The 26056-nt window shown below is 37.1% G+C and overlaps 1 protein-coding gene across 2 annotated transcripts in view; it reads left to right on the plus strand.

Annotated features, from left to right (window-relative positions):
• The window catches only part of LOC108696475, a 40114-nt gene extending 16225 nt beyond the window's left edge, over nucleotides 1–23889 (plus strand). For both annotated transcript variants that reach the window (XM_018225898.2, XM_018225899.2), the window contains exons 8-12: nucleotides 6313–6493; nucleotides 11872–12015; nucleotides 19537–19657; nucleotides 20587–20699; nucleotides 22403–23889. In XM_018225898.2, the coding sequence (XP_018081387.1) occupies nucleotides 6313–6493; nucleotides 11872–12015; nucleotides 19537–19657; nucleotides 20587–20699; nucleotides 22403–22510 (667 nt within the window). In that variant the 3' untranslated portion in view covers nucleotides 22511–23889. The remainder of the gene's footprint in view (nucleotides 1–6312; nucleotides 6494–11871; nucleotides 12016–19536; nucleotides 19658–20586; nucleotides 20700–22402) is intronic.
• The last annotated feature ends 2167 nt before the right edge of the window (nucleotides 23890–26056 follow it).

Below are 26056 nucleotides of genomic sequence, written 5' to 3' on the forward strand. Positions count from 1 at the left end.
AAGCAGTGGCCATGTTTTTGGTTGTCACAGGGTTATGCATTTACGGAAAGGGCAAGTAACATTTCAAAATATCTTTCAGTACAGTGTCAATAAATATTAGTATTGGCTGGGCAAAATAAGGTTAGAGCTCTGTCATAGGCTTGGATTACAATTTATCTTGCATTTATAACTCGATTGAATAATTTAGTGCCCTGTTCTACAGGTTATAAAAGGTTACATGTGGCTAGATTTTTGGTACAGCCTTACAGGCACAGGGGACATTATACTGTATCTGCTATATCTAACACCTTTTAATATAGAATTTCCACATTATGCTGTAAGTGTTTGCTTTGCATGGCTTCACACATGCAGCTCAGAATGGAAAGGATGAAATAGTTTCCTATTTCTGAAGAGAGGTTTGTGGAATGACAAAGAATGACAAAGAATAAGGTAGGAAATATATTCCAAGAGAGGTGTGTGTTGGCAGGTAGAGATTGAGAAGCAGGGTCAAATTTAGGGTTGCCACCTGTCTGGTTTTGACCCAGACAGCCCGTTAATCTGAAGGACTGCCCATGTCAAGACTGCCTGCCCAGTTTTCCAAATTAGGATTCTGTAAGATTGACACAGCGATCGACCAATTGCAGATCGCCATGCCATAGCCCTGCCCCCAATGTCACAATCTGCCCCCTATGCATCACAATCTGCCCTCTCCAAGTCATGGCCCGCCCCCTGCCTGGTCTACACTGGGTTAAAAGGTGGCAACCCTAGTCGGACACCAGTAGAAAAACCCGGTGGGTCCTAGCTCTCGTTCGCCCCGCCAGCCCAGACCCTCTCCCTACCTGAACCGCTGCCCCAGAACTCCCTCTGCAGCCCCCGTTGTGGCTAAAGAAGGTACACGCATGCACATTCATTCTGTCAGTTGGTGGCTTAATTGTAATGAATTAATTGCTTAAAGTGGCAGCAACATTTTGTTATGATTAAATTGCTTAGAATTATATCACTAATCTAAAAATATAAATAAATATACCATTTATGGCATATATAAATCAGTGCTAGGAAGGGTAAAGAGAACCACAGATGCAATGCGTGGTTAAAAGATGTTTTACCACTTTGTTTGTGTGACAAAAAGCCATGTGATTTTAAGAATTCCAACTGGATTCAGCCAGGCACTTGGACTTGACCGAATCCTGTTGCAAAAGTCAAATCCTGGATTTGATGTATTCCTAATTTTAATATGCACTGTTAAATTATGACCTATTTTCTTTGAAAACAGCTTTATAATTATCTAAATTTATCACAATCTTAATGTCAGTGGTGGAAAATGGCTGTGCCAGTTTTATTTAAGGGTATAGTGAATGCTGAAATAAAAATAGTCCACTCCTCTACTCTACCTATGTAAGATAAAGGTACTGGAGCATTTTATCATATTCCAAAATTCTATCTTAATAATTTGTGCATCTTTTGGCAGGTTTTAGCAGCGTACTGGACTGATATATCCTTATGGCCAACATCAGTTCAAAGAATGGGAAAGTTTGCATTTTGTTTGCTTCTCTACACCATCACTCTGCAAGAGCTATTCTATTACCTTTATTATGATGAGATACACAGCTTCAGGGTTAGAAACAAAATGATGTCCATGTCAATTTAAAGGTGGAACCATCTAATATGCCTACCAGGCAAGATCTTACTAAAACATGACCATCACACTCTTAGATCAATAGATCACTCATCCACCCCCAAGGAACTGCTGAATTCATGCACAATTAACTAACTTCCATATTTTTCTATCTAAAAAAGCTAATAATGAAAAACATCAAGTTATGGTTTTTGTAAATCCCATGGGTACTGTGTTCTGTGTGTGTGTGTGTGTGTGTGTGTGTGTGTGTGTGTGTGTGTGTGTGTGTGTGTGTGTGTGTGTGTATAAATATGAAAAACTGCAGCACTCCCTAAAGTCAGTACTAAGGTGCACATGTCAGCTACAGCACTGCCTATATGTGTTCCAATATAGAGAACCTACCATTGGCAAAACTTATATTATATGTTATATACTATTTAATTAGCCTGTACAAATATGCCAACTTTTCAGAGTGCTATGGCACCTTTAGCAAGCCACAAGAAAAAATGATATAACACAGTCTACCAAATAAAACCTTATAAGAGGTAACAATGGATAGGACACAAACAAAATAACATCATCATCCCAAAATGTTAAACATCCATTGTAAGCATTCAGATGCTTAGTAACCCACCAAATCCTAAAATAAAAAGAGAAACCAGAAAATGAGAAAGCTACAACTATACATAGTAATTATAATCCTAATTAAATCCTGATAGAGATAATGACCTCAGCTCATGATTCCCCCTTAAGACATGGTATGGGTACATGTTCCAATACCACATATTTCAATTTAGATTATGAACGGCAAGCACCTATAGCCAATAAATGATATATGTGTCTTGACTGGTAGTGTGGTCTTACCAACATGTGTGAGGCCAACATAAACACAAGGTCATGTACCACAAATGTTGTTAAAGTTAAATGTTCCCTGATCTATTATCTCCTTTCTGTGTGGGGAGTCTAAACCATTTCCCTTTAACACATAAGCATTAGTTGCAATAAAGGCAAGGATACATCTCCTGAGACATTTCACCCCAAACTACATCACTACTACCGGTCCGGGATATGTTATTTTTAGCACTCTCCAATGTCCAATGAGGCATGGATGTCACCTACTTGCATCACTGGACCATACAAAGAGACAATGGGGATACATGATATGTCTTTTCTGGCCTTACTGCATGCTGCTTTTGTGCCCTATGAACAGTTGGTTTTGGATAACCTGTACAACAAACTTATATATATGTATGTGTATATATATGTAATTGTATATACATGGATGTGATCCATTATTCGGAAACCCATTATCCAGAGAGCTCCGAATTACAGGAAGGCCATATTTCCTTAGCAATAAAACAGCACCTTTTACTTGATCCCAACTAAGGTATAATTAATACTTATTATAGGCAAAACAATCTTATTGGGTTTATTTAATATTTAAAGTATTTTTAAGTAAACCTAAGGTATGGAGATCCAAATTGTGGAAAGATCCCTTATCCGGAACACCCTAATTCCTAAGCATTCTTTATAACAGGTCCTATACCTGTAATTGTTCCTCATGTCTCTTAGGAACACTTACTTAATATATAACCCTTGAGAATTAGCTAACAGGAATAGAATTTCTAATGTGACTGGATAAAAACTGCTATAACTAAGCAGGTAATTTCTGTCTATACAGTTGTGTATAAAGGGGACACAAAAATATAGATATTCCAGCACTGCCTAACCACATAATAAACCTTGTACAGGTATGATATCCGTTATCTGGAACCCCGTTATCCAGAAAGATACAAATTACAGAAAAGCCATCTCTCATAGAATCCATTATGAGCAAATAATCCAAATTTTTAACAATGAATTCCTTTTTATCTGTAGTAATAAAACAGTAGTTTGTACTTGATCCCAACTAAGATATAATTAATCCTTATTGGGAACAGAACCAGCCTATTGGGTTTATTTAATGTTTATATGATTTTCTTTAGACTTAAGGTATGAAGATTGAAACTATGGAAAGATCCATTATCTGAAAGCTCCAGGTCCTGAGCATTCAGGATAACAGGTCCCATACTGTACTAAGAAATAGATGTGCTGACCACCAAAACACAAACTGCACAAATTTGGTTAATTTACATACAAAAAAGTATACAAAGTTGCACCATGAAGATTCTAGTGCATTTTTTCAATCCACACGTATGAAGTCACTTCCCTTGTTATCCAAAGCCTGTCTACGATATCTTTAAAGTGATGCTACAATTAACTTCTCACCTTTTTCCCTCTTATCATTACTTAGGGGTTATCATAGAGACAAATTAAAACTAAACTAATATTGTAAAATGAGCCAAAACAAGCAACCAAAAAAATCCATAATGAAAGCTACAGATTAAACAAAGTTTACATAATTAAAACACAATCCATAGCATGAGGGTGATATAAACAGGCGACATTAGAACCCATTACTGTTCCATGCAATTGTAAATAATACTCCTTAAGGGTCAGGCCACACATGGCATTTTGGGGAGATTTTGTCGCCTGGCGACTAATCGACTCGTTTTTGCGGCGACCAATCTCCCCAAACGCCTTCCCTGAATATGCGCAGGCTTAAATGAAAAAAACGACGGCGCTAATAACACGCGGCGATTCGTTTTCCGAGGCAACTTCGGGCGACTTCGGAAAGCGAACCGTTGCGTGTGATTAGCGCTGGCATTTTTTCATTCAAGTCACATCCATTGTACTTGGTATCCCAGTTTGTCACATCCATTCCATAAAACTTGTAGCTTGTCCAACAAAGACCCCACTGGGCAGATAATAAAACCTATTCCTCTAACTATGGGATAGTCTGAAGGTTGGTTTGTGAAATTTGCAGGTGAACTGCAAGCGTTTCTCTACCACCAAAAAAATTTGTAATGCAGGACAAATTAAATATATTGCCATATCTTCTAAGAATTTAAAGTAATTGTTCAGTATAAAAATAAAAACTGCGTAAATAGATAATAGGCTGTGCAAAAAAAAATATGTTTTCAATATAGCCAATTAGACAAAATTTAATCAGGAAGTAGTGTCCTGGCTATTATGTTAGACATCCATTCACTCCAGCCTTTATACATTACATTTTTGGCTAACTAACTATATCAGAAAAAAAATATTTTTACACTGAACTGCTCTTTTAATAATCTTTTTCATAATATCATAAATGAGATCAGTATTTATTTGTAAACACTCAATCATCAGGTGATTGTGTAATAAGAACAATCTCACCACCCTTATCTGATGGCTTGATTGTTATATCAAATCTCTGTTTATAAATTCACCAAAACTTAAAGGCAACCCCAAAAATAAAGAAAAAGAAAACATAATTCTAAGCAATATACATTTATTAAAAATGATCAGTGCTGTTAAAGTTATTTGTAAAAACAATTGCTATTGAAAGCAACATTTGCTTAACCTTAACGCCTGCTTGTTACTTTTTAAACAATGTTGCAAACGTTTTAGTTCCCCAACAAAGACAGGTCTGTTAATCAGCTGCCTTGTCTTACATTGTATCAACAGTCTGATCCACAGGGCATTGAATAGAAAGGGACAGACAAACACTGTTTTCAAAAGAAATACATATACAAACAACTAGAAAACCATAGAATATGTGTAATGAATGTATACTGCAAAATTGCTTAGAATTATGTTTTCTTTTATTAGGCAAAATATTATTTTTCAGGCTGACATTCCCTTTAAACTGGCATGAACCCAAGGCCAACCTGTTCCTAGGTGTTCCCCCAAAATATCATGCTTTACTTGCTTGATATAGGTCTCCACTGCAGGTACAATACATTGTAGGTAGCACAAACCCACTCTTTCAAAAGAAACCAAATGTTTGCATAGAAAGTGCATTATCTGGAAAAAAAACTGGAAGTTCCACATAAGGATTAGCAACATAAAGGACTTTTCTAAACTGGGAAAAAGGCATACATAATAACATCAAGCTGAAACAAGTACAAAGGAGATGAGTTATTTGTGTATTAGATGTAGTTCTTGGTTCCTTAACTGTATAATGGACAGATTATATACTACAGGTATGGGACCTGTTATCCAGAATGCTCTGGACCTAGGGTTTTTTGGATAATGGATCTTTCCATAATTTGAATCTTCATGCCTTAAGTCTACTATAAAATCAATTAAACATTAAATAAACCCAATAGGCTGGTTTTGCACTAAATAGGGATTAATTATAACTTAGTTTGAATCAAGTACAAGGTACTGTTCTATTATTACAGAGAAAAAGGAAATTATTTTTTTAAAATTTGTATTACATGGAGTCTATGCGAGAAGGCCTTTCTGTAATTTGGAGCTTTCTGGATAATGCATCCCTAGATAACAGATCTTATACCTGTACATGTTTTTCTGGGGCTGCTGTGTCCCCCAATGTTTCTGGTAGGGCTCTCCATCCTTTTGGTGTTTAATACCTCCGCATCTAATACTTTTGCAGTGTCATTAAAAAAAAGTCACCAATGCTCATATGCCCCCTTCGCTCATTGTCACTTTAAGGTTGCTAGCATCTGCACCAGGACCACGTGTCCCTCTAGACCTTTAGAACCTGCCCTGACCTATTTATAAGTTCCAAAAACAAGCTCATACATTTTGACGGTAGTTCAAATAGTCAGCTATTTGATGTTGAACATTAACTGAAAGTTTCATTGATCCTTTTCCAATTCATTATTGCACAGAGAAACATTTCCAGTGTCACTCATGGATGAAGTGCTGGTTGAAATCTTGAGAGACCTGTCTGTTGATGTAATCAGAAGTGTAATACAAGAGTTTGTGGATGATCACCTCTTGAAAGCTGCCCTTTATAATTTCATGGATGAATTAATTACAGAAGTGACCCACAAAGAATTATCATCCGTGGTGAGTTGCATATTTCTGCAATTGGAATTGACATATTGAAATAAAAAAATAGATGCATTCTGTTACATTTTTTTATTGTAATTGTGGTACCAGATGCAATCCTTTAACTCTTTCTGCTCCTGGGAATCTATGTTTACCTATAGTACTGAATACACCTATATGTAAGCTTAGGTTTTCCTGTGGTTTTCATGACATTTCATTACTACTGGTCAGCCAGTAATTCTGATCTGGTTCTTGAAAGCAAAAGATCGGGGTCTTTATTGTGGTCTACTACACATGAAACAACCTTTAAGGGTAATACAGTCACTTTGTGAAAGTGCATAAACCCCCATATGTAATAAAAGACACTAAGTTTGTCCAGGAGCAGTTACCCATAGCAACCAATAAGATGTTTGTGTTTAAACAGGTGACCAGTAAATGCTAGCTGCTGATTGGTTGCTATGAATTACTGCTCCTGGGCAAACTTAATGCCTTTTATTACATAACACGCTTAGGGTTTTACTTGCCAGATCTAAACTGGCTAAAGATATCCAATGTTGATGCAAGATTATGCATTTATATATAAATGCAAATAGCAGTGTGTTGAGCATTTCCTTAACTGAGAAGGATCTAGGGGTTCTTGTAGATAATAAGTTGTCTAATTCCAGGCAGTGTCATTCTGTGGATACTAAGAAAATAAAGTGATGTCTTGCATAAAAATACCTTGTCTTGAGTATGCAGTGCAGATTTGGGCTCCGGTCCTTAAAAAAGGATATACATGAGCTGGAGAGAGTGCAGAAACATGCAACTAAACTGGTTAAAGGTATGAGAGTAGACTGGGGTTGTTCTCTATGGAAAGAAGACACTTGCATGATTACTTTTTATAAGAACGTTAGTGGGCATTATAGCTAGAGGGAGATCTATTTTTCCACAATAAGGACAGCTGCATCTTGAACAAGCATTAAATCATACGATACTAAAATCTACACTTAATATAGATATTGGTATACAGAGTTCATGTGAATGTTTGGAGGGGTTGGAAATTCACGAAATGGCGAAAAATTCTAGTTTTTGATGCCGGCGTCTGTTTTTTTTACGCCGGTATCTGTTCTTTTGACGCCGGCGAATTTTCGCCAGCAAATTTGCCGCGAATTTGCGCCTGGCGAATAAATTCGCCCATCACTAAGTATTACCCATTATCTAAATGAAGTAAAACTTAATTATGCATTCAATAAAAGGTTTTACATACGTACATGAAATATATATTAAGTAAGAAAATGAAGATATAAATATCCAGATGAAATTCACAGTTTTCCAGTAACTGGAGGGGGTTACTATAATTTTCATTTGTTTTTTAAACTTAAAATTCTCGTTTTTTTCTAGCAATTGTTAAAGGGAGCAAAATCAAAAATGAAAATTGAATATAAGCTTCATATCTGGAAAATAACAATCTTTCTAAATAGATAACAATGGAAAATTCTGTACTGTTTCTCAAATAATTGTGATAATCTTCAATCTCTCTTCATGCCTGAGTCAGAGTTTGAGTTACAGCTCTAATACCGTACATCATTGGTTTGTGCTCCATGTGCCCTGGACAATGCATTAGAGATGTTAGTTGTCGATCAAACACTGAATATGATTTCTACATGAAGATCAAATGAAGAGAGACAGGTTGCTCAGAGGGATATACTAAGGAGTAACTTCAGATAATTTCAGAAACATTGTCTACAATGCAGATTTTTATTCCCCATAATTTAATTCGTAATAAAGTTGTGAGTTGCATCTCACAGATGCTTTAAAACAATGCAAATGCACCTGTGTCTGGTATCAAACCAAATGCAATTTGCATCACTTCCAGCACTTGGAGTAACATTTGCATTTTATACTTGTGGCCCATAGTCTGCTGTGCCTTTAGACATAGCCTGCCTTTTGGGATTATTGCCATGCCCAAGGTCTGCAAATTGAAATGTTTACGGTATAGAAAGATACTGAATGTTATTTATACTAACATCAGACTATGAATAGCTGTCACTTTGAACAAGCTAGTAAGTTGGAAAAAAATGTACAGAATAAAAAAATGTTTGAGTGTTGGGGGTGGTCCAGGGGAGACATTAAGATGCAATCAAGACTAGAAAATAGAAAAGCATACAGTATACAAGAAGCCAACGGATTATAGAAAGGTGTTTATGATCTTTTATTGAAAACATAAAAATTACAATAAAACAATTCAGGTGAACATATTGACTGATGCTACAAATGGTACAGAGTCAGAAAACTGGATTGTGCCCTGCCAGTGTTGAATCTACAGTTAGTAAAGTCAATTCTGCGAGGTCAAGGTTACAGTCGCTTTTGAAAAGCAGCAATGCAAATAGACAAATGTACTGGTTAAGATATCAGGCATGAAAAAGAACCCCCCATAAAATGGTAAAATGTGTAAAAACAGCCAGGTAAGAGATGGAAACTTTAACTTAAGAGCTAAAGAGTTTTGCTTTAGAAACTAGGCAAACCAGCAGGAAAGGCCGTTGATTTTCATTTCCTTTTGAACCAACTCTTACCTCTCAATTTGTTGTTCCAGACATGTTCCTCACAAATGTAATACCCAGGGTTAATGATGAGCAAATCTGTACTGTTTCACTTTGCCAAAAAATGCCAAACTACTGTAAAATCTGTGTAACGGCAAAATTTCGCAAAACACGTTAAAGTCTATGGGGCATTACATGTAAACTTGCCACTGCGTTTATATATTTCTATGTGTCATGACAGCCATTAAACATGAAGTTGGCAGGCACTGCATTTACATACTATCCCCAATATGTAATATAAGGCACTACATTTGCCCAGGAGCAGTAGCCCATAGCAACCAATAAGATGTTTTCATTTAAACAGGTGACCAATAAATGCTACCTGCTGATTAGTTGCTATGCTATGGGCTGCTGCCCCTGGGCAAACTTAGTGTCTATTATTACATAACCCCCTATGTGTATTGGCAGGCATTAAAAACTAAAAATGTACTGTTTAGTGTTTCTCCCGTTTCGTTTCGCGGACAAATTTGTGAAACTCGAAAATTGACACCTGCATCAATTTTGGATGCGCGTCTGAAAAGTAGTTTGCGTCAATTTTGATGCCTGAGTTAAAGTCAATGGGTGTCCAAAATCATTCGTAAATTTGCGGCAAATTCGCCCGAGGCAGATTGATTCTCCCATCACTAGTACTGTTGCTCTGCGCTGGTAAAACTGTTTTTTTGCTTCAGAAAGACTCATGTAGTTTATATAAACAAGCTGCTTTGTAGCCATTGTGGCAGCCATTGGTAAAAAGGAGAAAAGGTTACATAGCACATAACAGATAAAAAAAACCCATTGTATTGGTCAGGGTTTATCTATTATGTGTTATGTAACCTGTGACTTTTCTCCTTTTTTCCAGCTTGATTGGCTGCCCCCATGTCTACACAGCTGCTTGTTTATATAAACTATAGAAGTCTTTCTGAAGCAAACACACAGCTTTTACCAGTGCATGCTAACAGTATATTTATACGGTAATTACTTTAAAATGCTTTCATTTTTTGGTGTTGCCATTCCTTTAAAAATGGAGTTGGCACTGCATTTATATACTGATATGTACTATAGGCAGCACAATATTTTATTAAGGTAGATCTCAAGATGAAGGGTGGGTATCAAGAGTAAATCACAGGGTGACAAAGTCTGGGCACTCTCTGAGCAAGAAGTGAATTATTAGCATGTTTCATGAAACTTTTCACCTTCACAGTGAAACTGTGAAACAGAGATTTGTGGCGAGACCATATATGGAAAAACAATTCACTTATCATTACGCAGGATCTGAATTTCAGTAGAGGACATTGGGAAACGTGCCATTTGGAAGGCCAGCTGTGAGTCTGAAACTCAAAGTCCTACCAATATGACAACATTGATGGTCAAACGGAAGCATAGGAATAAGCTTCATTATACTATGATGTGGCCATGGCCTGCTCTACACCAAATAAGTACTCCTTGGAATTGATCAGTTTTGCATGTTCTGAGGTCTCCTGTATAGTGGCAGCCACTTGGACAAGTCATCAACACTGACAGCACAGTACTAATAAGAGAAGAGCAGCAGTTTGGAGACATCAAACAGTCTGTAGAACAGAACTTTAGTTATTGTTTAGAAATAGTGTATATAATATATGAGAGAGATCACAAAAATAGTAAAACAAATGGGAAAGGAGAAGAAGGAAAAAGAAAAAGGGATGGTTAAATTGATTGTAATCTAGAGGGGCCTTAAAACACACTTACAGATTCATGTTGCACACATGTGATCCTGCTCATTTTTCCCTACATATAGGTATTTGTTAGTACAGATGTGCACTTGACCTTTTTTCCATTTAAAGGAGAAGGAAAGGCATCCTGCACTTGGGGGTGCCAAATGTTAGGCACCCCAAGTGATTGTATTGACTTACCTGAAACCCCGGGCTGGTGCTCCTACCCGGGGTTATACCAGTGAGCACCACAGATTGATCCTCTTCCAGAGTCTTCTTTCTTCAAATTTCCCGGGCCAAATGCATGCGCAGTTGAACGAAATAGCTGACTTTTTAGTTAAAGTTCGTCTTTCCGCTCTGCTGCACAAGCGCAGGCGCGCAAAGGAAAGAGGAAGACAGAAGAGGATCGCTCCGTGGTGCTCACTGGTATAACCCCGATCCGGTGCAGTTTTCTGCTGATAGGAGCACCAGCCCGGGGTTTCAGGTAAGTCAATACAATCACTTGGGGGTGCCTAATATTTAGCACCCCCAAGTGCACCAAGTCTTTCCTTTTCCTTTAAATGGATGTAAACAATCAGTTTACTTGGTTGTTAACACTATTTTTTTCTGAAGACTTTGTGAAAAAGGTCATCTGAGATTTCTGATTTCTTTCCTGAGCATAGAAACCAGATCAGAAGACTTCTTTGTATTTCTTTTGACATATTCTACTTGACGGTACAGTCAGAAGAACTGACCAGCAGGTGGTGCTGTTATTAAAAAAAAAAACATTATATTAGCATCTTAATAGCTTTGGAGCAAAAAATTAATATAAATTGAGAAAGTGCTTGGAAGAGCCCTCTGAGCAATTTTACATTCATTGTATTGCATATCCTTTAACACTGATGCAGGAACTCTTCGTGTCAATTGCATTATCAGATGATAATGCAAAACTAGATTGCCGCTCCTTAAATGTCAGATTTTATCATATGTCAGTCATACGTCCAATTTCAAGGCTTGAGTTTATGAAAACCACCCCATCAGTGTTATTTGTGCTGTTATCTGTGACCTTGATGTAAATGGTGATCATACATATATTGAAAATTAAAGCTCATTCTTTAGTTAGTTTGCAGTGTGGATGTGTTTAAAACTAAGATGTACTGCTTTTTTTCAGAGAAAGGAAGTTGTGGAAGACTTTGAAATAGAATTTTTCCTTGAAAGTATTATTCACCCAGTTATTGATGAAGAAGTAAATGTCACAGTAACTGCTGTCCTTAGTGAATATAATGAGCAGATTTCTGAACTTCAGCAGAATCAGGTAATCAATTTACATGACACATCTATCTATCTATTTATCTATCTAATCAGTTTCTTTTTAAATTGTATCTTAAAGGGGTAGTTGACCTTTAATTTAACTTTCAGTATGTTATAGAATGGCTAATTCTAAGCAACTTTTCAATTGCCCTTCATTTTTTCTTTTTATAGCTTTTGAAATATTTGCCTTCTTCTTCTGACTGTGGCCAGCTTTCAAATGGGGGTCACTGACCCCATCTAAAAAACAAATGCTTTGTAGGCTATAAATGTATTGTTACTGCTTCTTTGTATTACTGGTCTTTCTGGCCCTCTCCTATTCATATTTGAGTTACTTATTCAAAGCAATGCATAGTTGCTAGGGTAATATGAACCCTAGAAACCAGATTACTGAAGTTGCAAACTGGAGAGCTGCTGAATAAAAAGCTAAATAACCCAAAAAACACAAATAATAAATAATGAAAAGCAATTGCAAATTGTCTCAGAATATCACTCTCTATATCATATCATAAGTTAATTGAAAGCTGAACAACCCCTTTAAATCATAGGGCTTGTTTATTAAATTAGGACAAAATTCAGAGTGCATAACCCAAGTAGTGATGGGCGAATTTATTTGCCAGGAGCGAATTCGCGGCGAATTTGTGCAATTCGCCGCCAGCGAATAAATTCGCGAAACGCCCGCGAAAATTCGCGGAAAAAATTCGCCGGCGTCAAAATGGTTTTTTTTCGGCGCAAATTCGCCCATCACTAAACCCAAGTGCAAAGTACAAAACACTGTTTTCCTGCCCACAAGGTGGCTCCCCGATATTTGTGTTGCCTCTGAGATAAGCAGATTATCCAAATTTGATTCGAGTTTTTAAAAAAATTCTAATTCTGTTTAAGAGATTTATTATACTCTGGCCCTTTAAGAATTTGAATTAGACTATTCGCCACCTAGAACCTGCCAAATTACTGCATAAGTCAATGGGAGAGGTCCAGGGATCAATTTGGTGATGTTTGTAGCCTTCCTGACATTCAAGTTTTGTATAATTTGTATAATAATAATAAATCTAAATTGATTCGAGTTTTCGGATCGGTAAAATTTGTTGAGTTTTAAAAATTCAATTTTTTTAATAAATTCCCCTCAATCAAATTTCAAACTCAATCAATTTTAAGGGAGTTTAAAAGATTGTGATTGTACCCCGCTGTGTCTTTTTTAAGGTGATAAGTTGCTGAGAATATACAACCTTTTGGAGTTAAAAAGAACTCACATGAATTCAACCCTTGATAAATGTTCCTCTAGGTGTCATGTACTATCTGCCATGTTTTTTTACACTTTGCTCCCTGCAGAATTGCTGGAAGTGTCTGCACTGTATCAGACTTCAACACAACATAAATAAAGCAATGCCTGTGATTCTGGACACATTTGTTCTCTTAGTGTGATCATAGTGATCTTGCAATTCTGTCTGGACTCTAAAGAAATGACCTCTAATCAAGCTTAGACAAAGCTAAATTAGTGAGATGATCTAGGAAGGCTTTGAAAATGCTTGGAATTCTGATGGAAAATAACTGGTTACCAGATAATGCCAAAAATCAGGGGGGCTTCTAGAAATTGTAGCTAGTAGTTCTGCACTGATTGCATTTAGTTTAAATGCAAACAATTAGCAATCAGTGCCTGCAGCCCAACTTTAAAATATTTGCAGCTCTAAATTTTTCATTAAGCAGATTCATGTCTTTTTGTCTGCCTATATATTATAGCAACAAAGACTTTTGATGCAACAGGCTGGTGTGCAGCTTTTATTAGCATTCACATTATGAACAACAAAAGCAGGGCACTTTTTATGATTAAACAATCAAAGATCCCCAATGCACAAAAGAATATGTATTTCCTAGTATTTATCTTAAATACAATTTACAGGGATCAAAAATCCTTCAAAAGTAATGCAACTTGCAACCACCTTTCACTGAAGAGAATTTAGGGCTGCTTATTGAAATATTAACGTGAAGAGTAGGATAATAACGCATTTATATGAAAGAAGTCACTAACTGAAATACCAAATGGGAAAATAAAGATTGGGAAAAGGTTCTCACAGCTTTGATCTTTGTGGACATGCATGGCAGCTCAAAGAGAAATGTAAAAGCAATATGGCATAAAACCATTTTAATGCATAATAAAAGCAGGAAAAATAGTACACGAGAAACATGTCCAAAACTGATGCATATTAACAAAAGAGAATTACACCCCAAAATGAATTAGGTTCAGCGGATATGTGTCAACTGCTGAGACATGTAGAAAGGTGAGCCAATGCAAAAAACTGAGAGGCATATTTATTAAAGGGTCCATTCACCATTTCATTTGTTAACAAAAAGACAAGTGGTGCAAAAAATGTACTTTAAAGCAATGGAGATTTAAATTAGATTTAAAGAGAACATCAACTTTCTCTAAAACTCTACTTTGCACTCCCCAGTAGACTTTCTAAACTAAAATAAAGAATATTCTTAATTGAGAATGCATCTCCCCAAAATTATGTGAGCAGAGTCAGACTGGGCCAGTGGGACACCTGGAAGAACCCAGTAGGCCTGGCCATCGTGGGTTGCGGCTAGTGTGGGGGTCCAGAGGGGGTTTTGCAGCTGAGGTAGGGGGCCAGACGGGGCCCCCAGTCCAACGCTGTATGTGAATCATTATTACTAAACAGTAAAAACAAATATGTCTAATGCAGTTGAACTTATTGCATCAGCCTTAAGGTTTCTGAAAATGAGTAATTTTCCAAACTTTAATAGCTTTAAAGTTATGCATAGGGGCTCACCATCTTGGATATTGTTAGGAGTGTCTGAAGTAAAATAGTTTAAATATTCGATAATCAAAGTACTGTCTCTTTAAAAAAAACTTCAACTTCAATAGTTCGCCAAATTAAACCTGCCGAAGTGCTATGTTAGCCTATGGGGACCTTCTAATCCATTTTTCTAAATTTTTTGAAGTTAAAGTAAAATCGTTTGATCACACAATAAAATCGTTCGATCAAAGCATTTTACTCCGACCGCAAGACGGTAAAAAAACTTCGACTTCGATATTCGAAGTTAAAGTATAGCCATTCGATGGTCGAATTTCGAAGTATATTTCACTTCGAAATTCGACCTTTGATAAATCTGCCGCTTACTGTACATTTCATTGAGCTTTAGTTCTCCTTTAACACCGGGATTACTGTTCATTTTTTATTTTCTGACTGTATATTTTAACAAAAAAAATAAAAACAGTGGAAGATACAGAGCTGTTTTGGTATCCAAAACTATATTGGTATTATAGGGCCTAAGGGATATAACCCAGCAAGATTTAGGTAGAACTTTTGAAACAATTTAGTGGTACCAATAATTTGCATTATTTTAACCCACGAAAATATCATGCAAAATCTGGTACTGATTGATAGTTAATGCACACACAGTAGTTGGTAAACTAAACAACTGGTGTATTAGTTTCCCTCTTACTTGCTTTTATTTTAGACAAACAAAAACTCCTAACCGCTGGCAATAAGGGCCTCGCTAACTAACTAGGGCAAGCTCAAACTAAAGAAATAATGTCCTAACTAAAGAAACTCTCTAACTAAAGAAATAATGTCATTTACTCAGTCCCCAGAAACACAGTCTATTAAATCTTCAAGCTCTCCTTTAATGTGAATAATGCCTGCTCTACACTACAGGGGACTGCTGCAGGACAGTAGTAAGTGCTGGGCTCCAGCACTACCTCCCTACATGTCATTGCCAAGGGACTAGAGATTTTTTTTTTGTTTTTAAAGTTGAGAATCAGCCCCTACATTGTCAGTCTTGTTTCCAGGCCCAGATTTGTGTCAAGGACACAAAGGTTCAGGCCTAGGGTAGCATAATTTAAGAGGTGGCACGCTGCCCAGCTGCACCTGAAGCTCCCTTACATCCAGAGCACTGGAGACTGGGCACTTGGCAGATATTGCCCGCTGTTAAAATCTCTGCACATCCCTGTGCTCTGGATGTAGGTATTAAAGGAGAACAAGCCCCTCTTAGCTGCCTCTCTTTTCCCTCACTGGGCATTAGTTAAAAAACAACCCCTTGAAAAAATCTGACCCTAAAATGCTGAGCAGCGGAGCTTTAGGGGGCCATCTTCCACTTGTATCTTTCAGGCTCAACGTCAACACAAAGCTTGCTCGAGCATGCACAGTTGGGCCAAGTCAGGAATCAGCTTCAACTGGCTCAAAATGGCATTGAGCACCGAAAGAATATGAAGTGGTGGAAAATGGTGTCCTGCAGATCCGCCGCACTGCCCTGCATTTTAGGGTCAGATTTTTTTTAAGGGTTTGTTTTTTGACTAATGCATAGTATGGGGAGGAAGAGGAGAGGGGGCAATGGCAGGCAATTAAGCAGTGATTTTGGTACAGGGGGTTAAGTTCTCCTTTAAGGATGCGCATGATTGTGAGGAAGGAGGTGGGCACTGGGGGATGACAGCCTCTGGTCACCCTCAATACAAATCAAGCCCTGCTTGCTACTTGCCTGCAGTTACCACTGCGTTAACTTTATAGAGTTAGGAGAGTGTAAAAGAAGAAGTTTTAGGGAAAGTCTATGCCCCTTCAAAAACAGTGCAGCTCCACAGCCACCTGATAAACAAGCATTGGAAGTTTTTGAAAACTTGTAGAATTTTAAATACAAAAATGAAAGTCAGTTTAAGATTGGCTTAAAGTGCTACTAGCACAATAAAGCCACAACAAAGTGTGTGTTCTGGTTGTTCTATTGTGAGCCACCACAAAAGCTCACAATCTCAAGAAATCAGTAGTGATGGGCGAATTTATTTGCCAGGCGCGAATTCGCGGCGAATTTGCGCGATTCGCCGCCAGCAAATAAATTCGCGAAACGCCAGCGAAAATTCGCGGAAAAAAATCTTTTTTTTCGAAAAACAGACGTTCGCCAGCGTCAAATACGGGCGCCGGCGTCGAAAAACGCAAATTCGCCCATCACTAGAAATCAGGGATTCCAGTTATTACTGTATCATGCCGTCATTTTTCTAAAAATCAAAAAATGTATTCTGAAGCTTCTAGAGTACACAAAAAAATGAATTTCTTTTATTTATATTAGGTTGGCATGTTGATTTTAAAACATGTTCAGTGACAAGTAGTGATGGGCGAATTTATTCGCCAGGAGCGAATTCATGGCGAATTTGCGCGATTCGCTGCCAGCGAAACGCCCGCGAAAATTCGCGTCAAAAATTCGCCTGCGTCAAAAAAAAAATTTCCGAAAAAACGGACACCGGCGTCAAAAACGGGCGCCGGCGTCAAAAACGGGCATCGCGCGAAATTCGTGAATTTTTCGGCGAAGCGAAACAGTGCAAATTCGCCCATCACTAGTGACAAGATGTCCTACAAATCAAAGTCAACGGGGCCTGTTTTCTTCTAGAAATCTTGCAGATTTGATTAATGACAACTTTATTATTATGAGTTATCATTCAATTGTATTCATAAATTAATTACTCATTATAGTCATTTTATTAACATCAATAATCAATCATTTTCAACTCATATTATTATAGACTAATTCAGGAACATTACATTAACTTTTATTGTTTCTCCCCAGTTAGATCTACCAATGAACAATTTACATGAAAAACTAACATTGTTTCTCACTCACTGAACAATTTTTTAATTTCACATAATGGCACTGTTTGGGTGTCAAGAGAATTGGGTAACAATTTTGGCACTGGGCATCAATGCAGTCATACTGGAAAACAAATCTGTGTGCCAGAAAATCTGCAATAGAAGCAGTGATCGCCAGTTTAGTGGAACAACTCTTGGCACAATACATTATCACACTCTACTGCACTTTAGCAAACAGACACCAGATTTGGAACTTGAAATGATGTGGTGCAGAGCTATTTTGCTGTTATTGTGATACAATGGTCATTTGAGCGGGCAGCGGGATTTAAAGATAACTTTGGGGAAATTTTGATATCTAATCCATTTCAGGTGTTAGTCACGTTTGATGTCCAGTTAAGGAAATGACAATGGGCTTTTTCTTTGAAACAAAAATTGCATAACAACAGCAAATTTAATTCTGAATAATATTCAAATAAACATTAATTATATTTTTTTAAGGGGCATGTAAAGGCAAAAAAATAAAATTCCATTTTCACTTTTATTTTTTTTATTACTCTAATTAAAAAATGTGTACCGTTGTTATAATAAACCTGAAGGTATACAGTAAAATTCTCCCTTCATTCACTGCTGTGGATAGGAATTGTCAGACAGTCCCTAACTGCTCTGCAGGGAAACAATCATAATTATGAACAGCAGGGGGAGCCCCCACCTTGCTTCCCAGCCATGCAGAACTCAAGCAGCTTTGTGTGTTTCCCTGTAGAGCAGTCGGCAACTGTGTAGAGATTTGTATTGGATTTTATTTTTGCCTTTACATCACCTTTACTGTTTCCAACTTCGGCTGTAGGGAAGATCATGGAGCCAGATTTAAACAGCTGGGATTCTATTTGGAGGATTATTTTGCGTCGAAGTTTGAGTTGGAGAAAGTTTGTATTAAACAATACAAAAACTATAAAATCCATATTAAATTACATGATAACACAACACATGACAAGAACTCAGTGCAGTCTGCCTATTCTGATTATTAAATAGGTCTTGCTGTATCGGCTTCTGGCAGATATTACAGGTATGGGACCTGTTATCCAGAATGCTAAGGACCTGCGAAAGATAACGGATCTTTCCGTAATTTGGGTCTTCATGCCTTAAGTCTACTAGAAATTCATGTAAACATTAAATAAATCCAATAGGCTGGTTTTACTTCCAATTAGGATTAATTATATCTTAGTTGGGATCAAGTACAAGCTACTGTTTTATTATTACAGAGAAAAAGGAAATCATTTTTAAAAATTTGGACTATTTGGATAAAATGGAGTCTATGGGAGACAGCCATTCCATAATTCGGAGTTTTCTGGATATCGGGTTTCCCGATAAGGGATCCTATACCTGTATTTGACTTGTGCTGTTTTGATAATTTATGACGATCCCTAAGCAGACCACACTGAGCATGTGCACAGTCTTGGTCTTCATAGATGTTTAACAAAGTTACAAGATGGTGGCCCCCTGTGGCCAACTTTAAAAGCATAAATCATTTGTTTGATAAGGCTTGTGGTGCAGTAAGTTTATGTTTATATTTAGTATACAAAATACAGCATTTCTAGCCTTGTTCTATTTTAGACTTTACTTCCCCTTTAATGAAGTTATTTGAAAGATTCCCATAATGCCTTGCACTATTCTATATCATTGCAGAACATGCGAGGAATTGTGGGAACCGGAGTCATGGCTGGAAAGGAGCTAACTACCTGCAACATTTTTCAATAGTTTAAGTTTAGGCCAGCAGTGTAAGGAAGAGCAAATCAGACAAAAACTGCTTTCTGCTGCAATTACATTTCCAAATGACTTTATATATTTGCTTTAATTATACAAAATGTTACATACAAACACTTTCATTTTTTTATTTTCAGAATTAAACAGCAAAATAATTCAGGTTTAATGTTGTATTTCAGATTACGGTCAGTGCAAATAAATATCTAACAGATATATTTATTTTGCATCATTTAATTGGAATGATTGGAACCAATAAACCAGTGCTTTTTGAAAAGGATTCGTCTTCAATTCTGATGGACAGTAAGTGCCAATTACCATATGCTGGATCAGTGTTGGACTGGGACACCAGGGGAACCTGATAACAAGGGCCCAGCCGGCGGAGCCCTAAAAGCTTTTCTTATTATTGAGAAAAACCCTTGTTACCCCCATGTTTGAGACATTCAAATGTAGTTCAAATGTAACTGATCTATATAGCCTAGAAGGTACTGTTTTTGCCCACTAGATGTCAGTTCACTAAGGTCTATGGGAAACATTTTATTCATAAATGCCCATTAGATACCAGTTCACTGGCAACATTCTATTCATAAATAGTGATGGGCGAATTTATTCGCCGGGCGCGAATTCACAGCGAATTCCTGCGATTCGCCTCCAGCGAAAAAATTTGCGAAAATTCAGCGCAGTTTCGCTAAATTTTTGCCAATTTTCCAGCGAAACGCCCCAATCCGCCCATGACTATTCATAAAGATATCACATACAATTAGAGTAGTTACTTCCAAAAAGACACATCCAGGCCAATATATACCTATACTGATATTTATATTCCAGTATGGGAAAATTCTTTATTAGGCCACTCAATATGATATAAACTATATGTTTGTTATGTGTTCATTGTGGGGTATAATTTTTCTCTAACACCCTGTATTGTATTGCCCCATACGTTTCTCGCTGTCCTGACACTCCCAATCTCAACTATGTTGCGCCAGAAGATTTTTTTCTGTTAGTAGCCATAACTATTCTTCAGAAAATTAGTGGAGACAAAGCGCATGGACTTGTCTATTATTTCATGAATCCAAGAACTATTGTGAGTCAAACTTAGCAATATCATGTTTTTCTCTGTATTACTGCTTACACACAGACACACATCTCTGCACACATACACAAACGTGCATATACACAGATAACTTGCTGTTAGGAAGCACTCTAAATTTTTAAGCGGCTTTGTATTTCAGGTTTCATGCTGGATGTTCTTTTAAGACAGCATGTCAGAATTCATCAGGAACAGCAAGCAACCTTTCAGAATTATCCCATGAGACACTTCCATCAAAAAGCCTTTAGCAGAGTGGTATGTGCCTTCAGATATTCCATTCTCAAGCAAATACAAATACTCCATTTTGTCAGGCTAACAATCCCAAAGCATTTCTTTAATAAATGTAGAATAAAAGTATGACGATCTAGTAGATGTGTAATTTAGATAAGAATGCACTTAAAGTGCCATGGAAACACCAGGCATGTAGAGCAATATAATTATGCAGCTTAAGAGTATAATATTTAATTTTTTTGTAAGATTCAAGTTTGGGCACAAGTTTATGCACCAAGCACAATATGGTGACGGAGTAAGTAGCACAGTAGATCATTTAATGGATAGTATGGTTCATTTTCAATCACGCTATTTTGGATGCAAAATTTTGAACAGAATCAGACTTTAATGCTGCACCCTGGAAGTGACATCAAAATTAGGGGAAATCAGGGAAAAGCAGACTTACAAAACCAGGTGCTAATTTGCTCTTGTATTGGTGCATCGCGTGTAGATTCAAATTAGCATGCAGTTGCATTTACACTGGAATTCTGGGTTAAAACACTGCATTGCGAGTAAAAATCTACATGTGCAAATGATCCCGTTTGTCCACTGATGATTGGTCTAAAAAGCCAGTAGCACTAACAAATGAAAACATCATTAAAGCACTTACATATAAGGTTCACGCTGTACTGAAAACATGATATTTGTTTCTGAAAATACCAATAGTTTTTTTTTCTGGCAGAGGGTTCGTGAATATGTATTATATAAGGCTTCACTGAGCACAATGCACCAGGTGGAGCTTTGTTTACATAACGGAGGGAAGATGGCTGAGTACAAAAACAAACAGGGCTTAGATGTGGGTAGACGATGAAAAAAACAATGTATCAAGTAAAATCATTTTCAGTTTTGCCCGTTTGTAACAAGGAAAATGAATTTGCACAGACACTATGAGCTGAACCACTGCAAGTGCTCCACTGTGGCTCAGTCTGTGTGACTACTGGGGATTCAGCATCAAGTATAGTTAGTTCTTTTTAAAAGAAAGGATTCAGTTGTGTCATTCAGATAAGCCCACACCGGGGCTAATCCACTTTTAAATACTTTTATTTTAATCTTCCAAAATAGGGCACATTCAAAAAGCAAAGTGCCAAAAGCTAGCAAAAATTGCCCTGTTTCTTAACCACAATGCAACATACTTTTCAATAATTCCAATGTAACTGTACCACTGCAATCCAGTCCTAAATATTTCTGTCATTCAATAAATTGCATGCAAATGAGCTTGCACCTGTATGGGAAGGATCGCCTTTCGACATAGATTGCATGTAAATGCTTTTCAGATGTGATTCAGTTGAGGCAACATCAAGTTCCTATAGGCACAACATGCATAGGGAGCCCTGTACTTATCTGGAGTCATTTACTGAGCACAAGACAGGATGAAAAGTGGTGTGAACGTCCATGATTTTTGCACTCTGCCCCAATATTTAGCACTCAATTTTGGACCTGCACCCTTCCCATGAATACAGCACTTCCTGCATTTGGCAGCACTCTATTCATCAACAATAACTGAGACTCTTTGTGACTCTAGTGACATTCATTGACACTTAGAAAGTAAGAAATGGACCTATTTATCAAGTCTATGCAGTTTGCTGAATATGAGACTTGTAAAACATCCAACTCTACTCACAAAATAAAAACAAAGGTGTGCATCACAGGACTGAATGAAATAATGGCATTGCTTCTCTTTGTTTCAGGCACTGGAGGTGCTGTTGTCGGAGCTATCTATGGAGATGGATGAAGATATGGAAGATATTCTAGAATATGAGAAGTATATAGAACTGGGAACTAGTGAGAATATTTGAACAAGATCACTCCATTTATGACATTCTCCAACCGTTTACTTCCCATTTGCAATATTTCTTGAATATCTGAGATAAAACCTGCCAAAATGTTGCTTTGGGGCAGAAGTTGGTGTTTATGGGCTCCCATCATCATGAGCCCATAATCATGTGTCATTTTATTTTGCCATGTGTTGGTTGTTAATAAGAGCCTTATATCACAGTGCTTTCCAAAGAAGGCTGCAGCTCACTCCAATTTGCTCCATTTAGCACAAGTATGGCGTTCATCTTGGAGGTTCCCTGCTGATGAAACATGAATGCACAACTGGAAAAAGTTAAGCAGAGATTCATCACATGGTGTCAGCTTTCAACTGGATAGTTTCGATGAATGGTTCAAGGAAAGCCAAAGTTTTGACCACATACTTATTCTATTCATAGACACATTTTATCTGCAATGTATAAGAACAAATAAAGGATTGGAATATAGCCACAGTTATGTCTGCATAGCAGTGCACATTATATTCTGTATGTGGGAAGGCACAGGAGCACATCTAGTAATGGCTTTTTGGTCCAAGCCACCAGTTGTAGTCCAAAAAAAATATTGCTGATAAAGTTATCCTGGGATAGTTCCAACAAATTAGAAAAATAGAAAATAAATAATGTATAAATATCTGATATTTACTAGCTTTCCGGCACTCTCCTGGCCCCACAGTGTGGGAACTGATAAAATAGAAGATTATAATGAAAAATAGATGAACTTTCAACTCCATCTCATACTGGGCTACTCCAACCATTCCACAAACAATTTAGGCTGAACCCTAAGGGCTGGATATTCAAGCTAAATACATGTTGGGACTGTATATATAACTTACATTAATGGTCAGACCTTTTGTGCCCATTTTAGCATTAGAGGAAGAAGCCAGGCCACATAAGTTTCTCCTTATAGAGTTGCACAGAGACAAGCCTATCACCTGCTAATCCTGCTCTACCACTGACAAGAACCCTAGCTCTGCTGTATATTTGCACAATGTCTGGAACACAGATGGGAGGGGAGGTTTAGGGACAAAATAACCACTGGAAAAACAAAGAAAATTTAAAAAAAAACCAAGGGAGTCAATGCACTACTTTTATTGTGATTAAATGCAGTTTCATATATTTTTATAAATAAATAAGTAAAGGATCTCCACTGTTTTAGTAATGTGACTTACTATAAATAGTCACTATTCATATGTACAAGTATTGAACATATTGTCCAGAATTCTCGGGGGCCTAGGGTTTTCCAGATAATGGATCTTTCAATAATTTAGATCTTCATACCTTAAGTCTGCTAAAAATCATTTATACATTAAACCAATCAGGCTTCACCTCCAATATTTATTACCTGTATCTTAGTTGGGATGGCATACAATGTACTGTTTTCATAATTATAGAGAAAAATAAATAATTTTTAAAACTTTTTTTCGATTTGGAGTCTATGGGAGACAGGCTTCTCATAATTCTGAAATTTCTAGATAATGGGCTTCCAGATAATACCTGTGTATTAAAGTTGAAAATATGATTTTGTCAATGTCCACAAGATGGCAGCAAACCCCTAAAAGTGCTGCTTTTTTTTATCATGAAAGCAAATCAATACAAAAAATATATGTTGATTTTTCTTTTCAAGGTCACTTAAAATGTAGCTTAATAATGTCATCAATAAAGGGAAGCCATTACCATGAACCTTTCTGCAGAGCTTCATCTGGCAGAGTGAATCTGCTTCCTATCTTCCCACTATCCTCCCACATTCCTCTACTATTTCAGCTGGTGGAGACACTTTGCCACTCTGTTCCACCTGTCATTCACACAAATGGAAATTATTTGTAAAGGCCAGTGATGTTTTACATTCATGTGAATAACAGAGAGGTATTTCCTTTTTTCTTCTACATGCTAACATGATACAAGGCTGGAAAATGACTACCCTAATTGCATGGGATTAGCTGACATCTCTGTACACAGTTTTGTCTAGTTCCTCACCGATATTTACATCACTCCTTTCTATAACCCCCAGCAGTGTATGGTAGTTCACCATTACAAGGCTATCTTTACACATGCTGAAACCAACTGCTAGCCACACTTCCCTCACCCCATGGCTGCTCAGAAATGAGAGTAGGCTGCAGCATGCATCTAGATTACACACTGTATAGCAAGATGTTGATTTAATATGTGTCACAATGTAAATGTAGATAAGGTTACAGTAAGCACATCATGTCTATTACCACACAGTCAAGTGCCGAATTTACATACATATCACATTGCTTCAAATAAATGATTGGATCCTGGGGAATGAGAGAGGTGTCAACCTGTATCTTGAATACTTGGCTCCACAGATTGATATCATTTGCTGTTTGGCATTTAAGTATTTGGCTATAAAGGGATTCATTTAAATCAACTTTCCATGGCACTCACATTTTGCAGCCAGAGCTGAGGCAAACACTGCATTTCTGTACAGGCACCAGGAGCAATCTCTAGTTGTGGAACTGAGTTCTAATAAGTATAGACTATAACCCAGCTATTACATACCCATATGTTACATTTTCCCGCTTACGTATGTTGTATATAAGCCACTTCATTTTTAATTGGCAGTTGCACAATACGAATGTTGTTGTTGAAAATGTTCAGGAGTTTAGCCGAATATCTGACCTGTCAGTAGGGGTCACACTAGTGTTTATAGCCGCGGCAGGTGCTAGAAAGACTGCTGAGTAATATATTGGCTCCTCTGATTATAAAAACAATCATTTACCTAGCCTTAAAATCCATAAATGCAAAAAGCTGTCACAGTTGGGGGTTAAAAAATGTCAGCCACCAATTGATCTGTCTGGCCCTACAGGCAGCGCCTTTCATTCTAATTCAAGCTGGCACACTGGCATGCTGGGGTTCTGTTTGCCTTCCTCTGGTTCAATATGGAGAGAAAAAGAGTACCAGCATATATATATATATATATATATATATATAACTATGCAAATCAATATGCCATTAAGCCTGCACAGAAAGTAAATATTCAAACACAGAATAACAATTGGAATTTGCACACAGAGCTGCATTCATAACTAATCCTTATAGTTAGCCTTACAGTGTTATGCCCCACAGACTGCTTTAGAGCTTGGCCAACCTGTTGATAACATCATCATTTTATTTATCTGGCACAATAAAAAGGAAGTATAGGGAACACCTGGGCTACTATTTGGAAGCAAATAAATAGATAGATGATACATAGATAGATAGATAGATAGATAGATAGATAGATAGATAGATAGATAGATAGATAGATAGATAGATAGATGATGGATGGATGGATGGATGGATGGATGGATGGATGGATGGATAGATGATAGATAGATAGATAGATAGATAGATAGATAGATAGATAGATAGATAGATAGATAGATACATAGATAGATAGAAAAAGGGTGATAGATAGAGAAAGAGTGATAGATAGAGAAAGGGTGATGATAGATAGATAGATAGATAGATAGATAGATAGATAGATAGATAGATAGATAGATAGATAGATAGATGATAGATAGATAGATA

The sequence above is a fragment of the Xenopus laevis genome, chromosome 7L (genome assembly GCF_017654675.1).
Source record: "Xenopus laevis strain J_2021 chromosome 7L, Xenopus_laevis_v10.1, whole genome shotgun sequence".
Taxonomy (NCBI): domain Eukaryota; kingdom Metazoa; phylum Chordata; class Amphibia; order Anura; family Pipidae; genus Xenopus; species Xenopus laevis.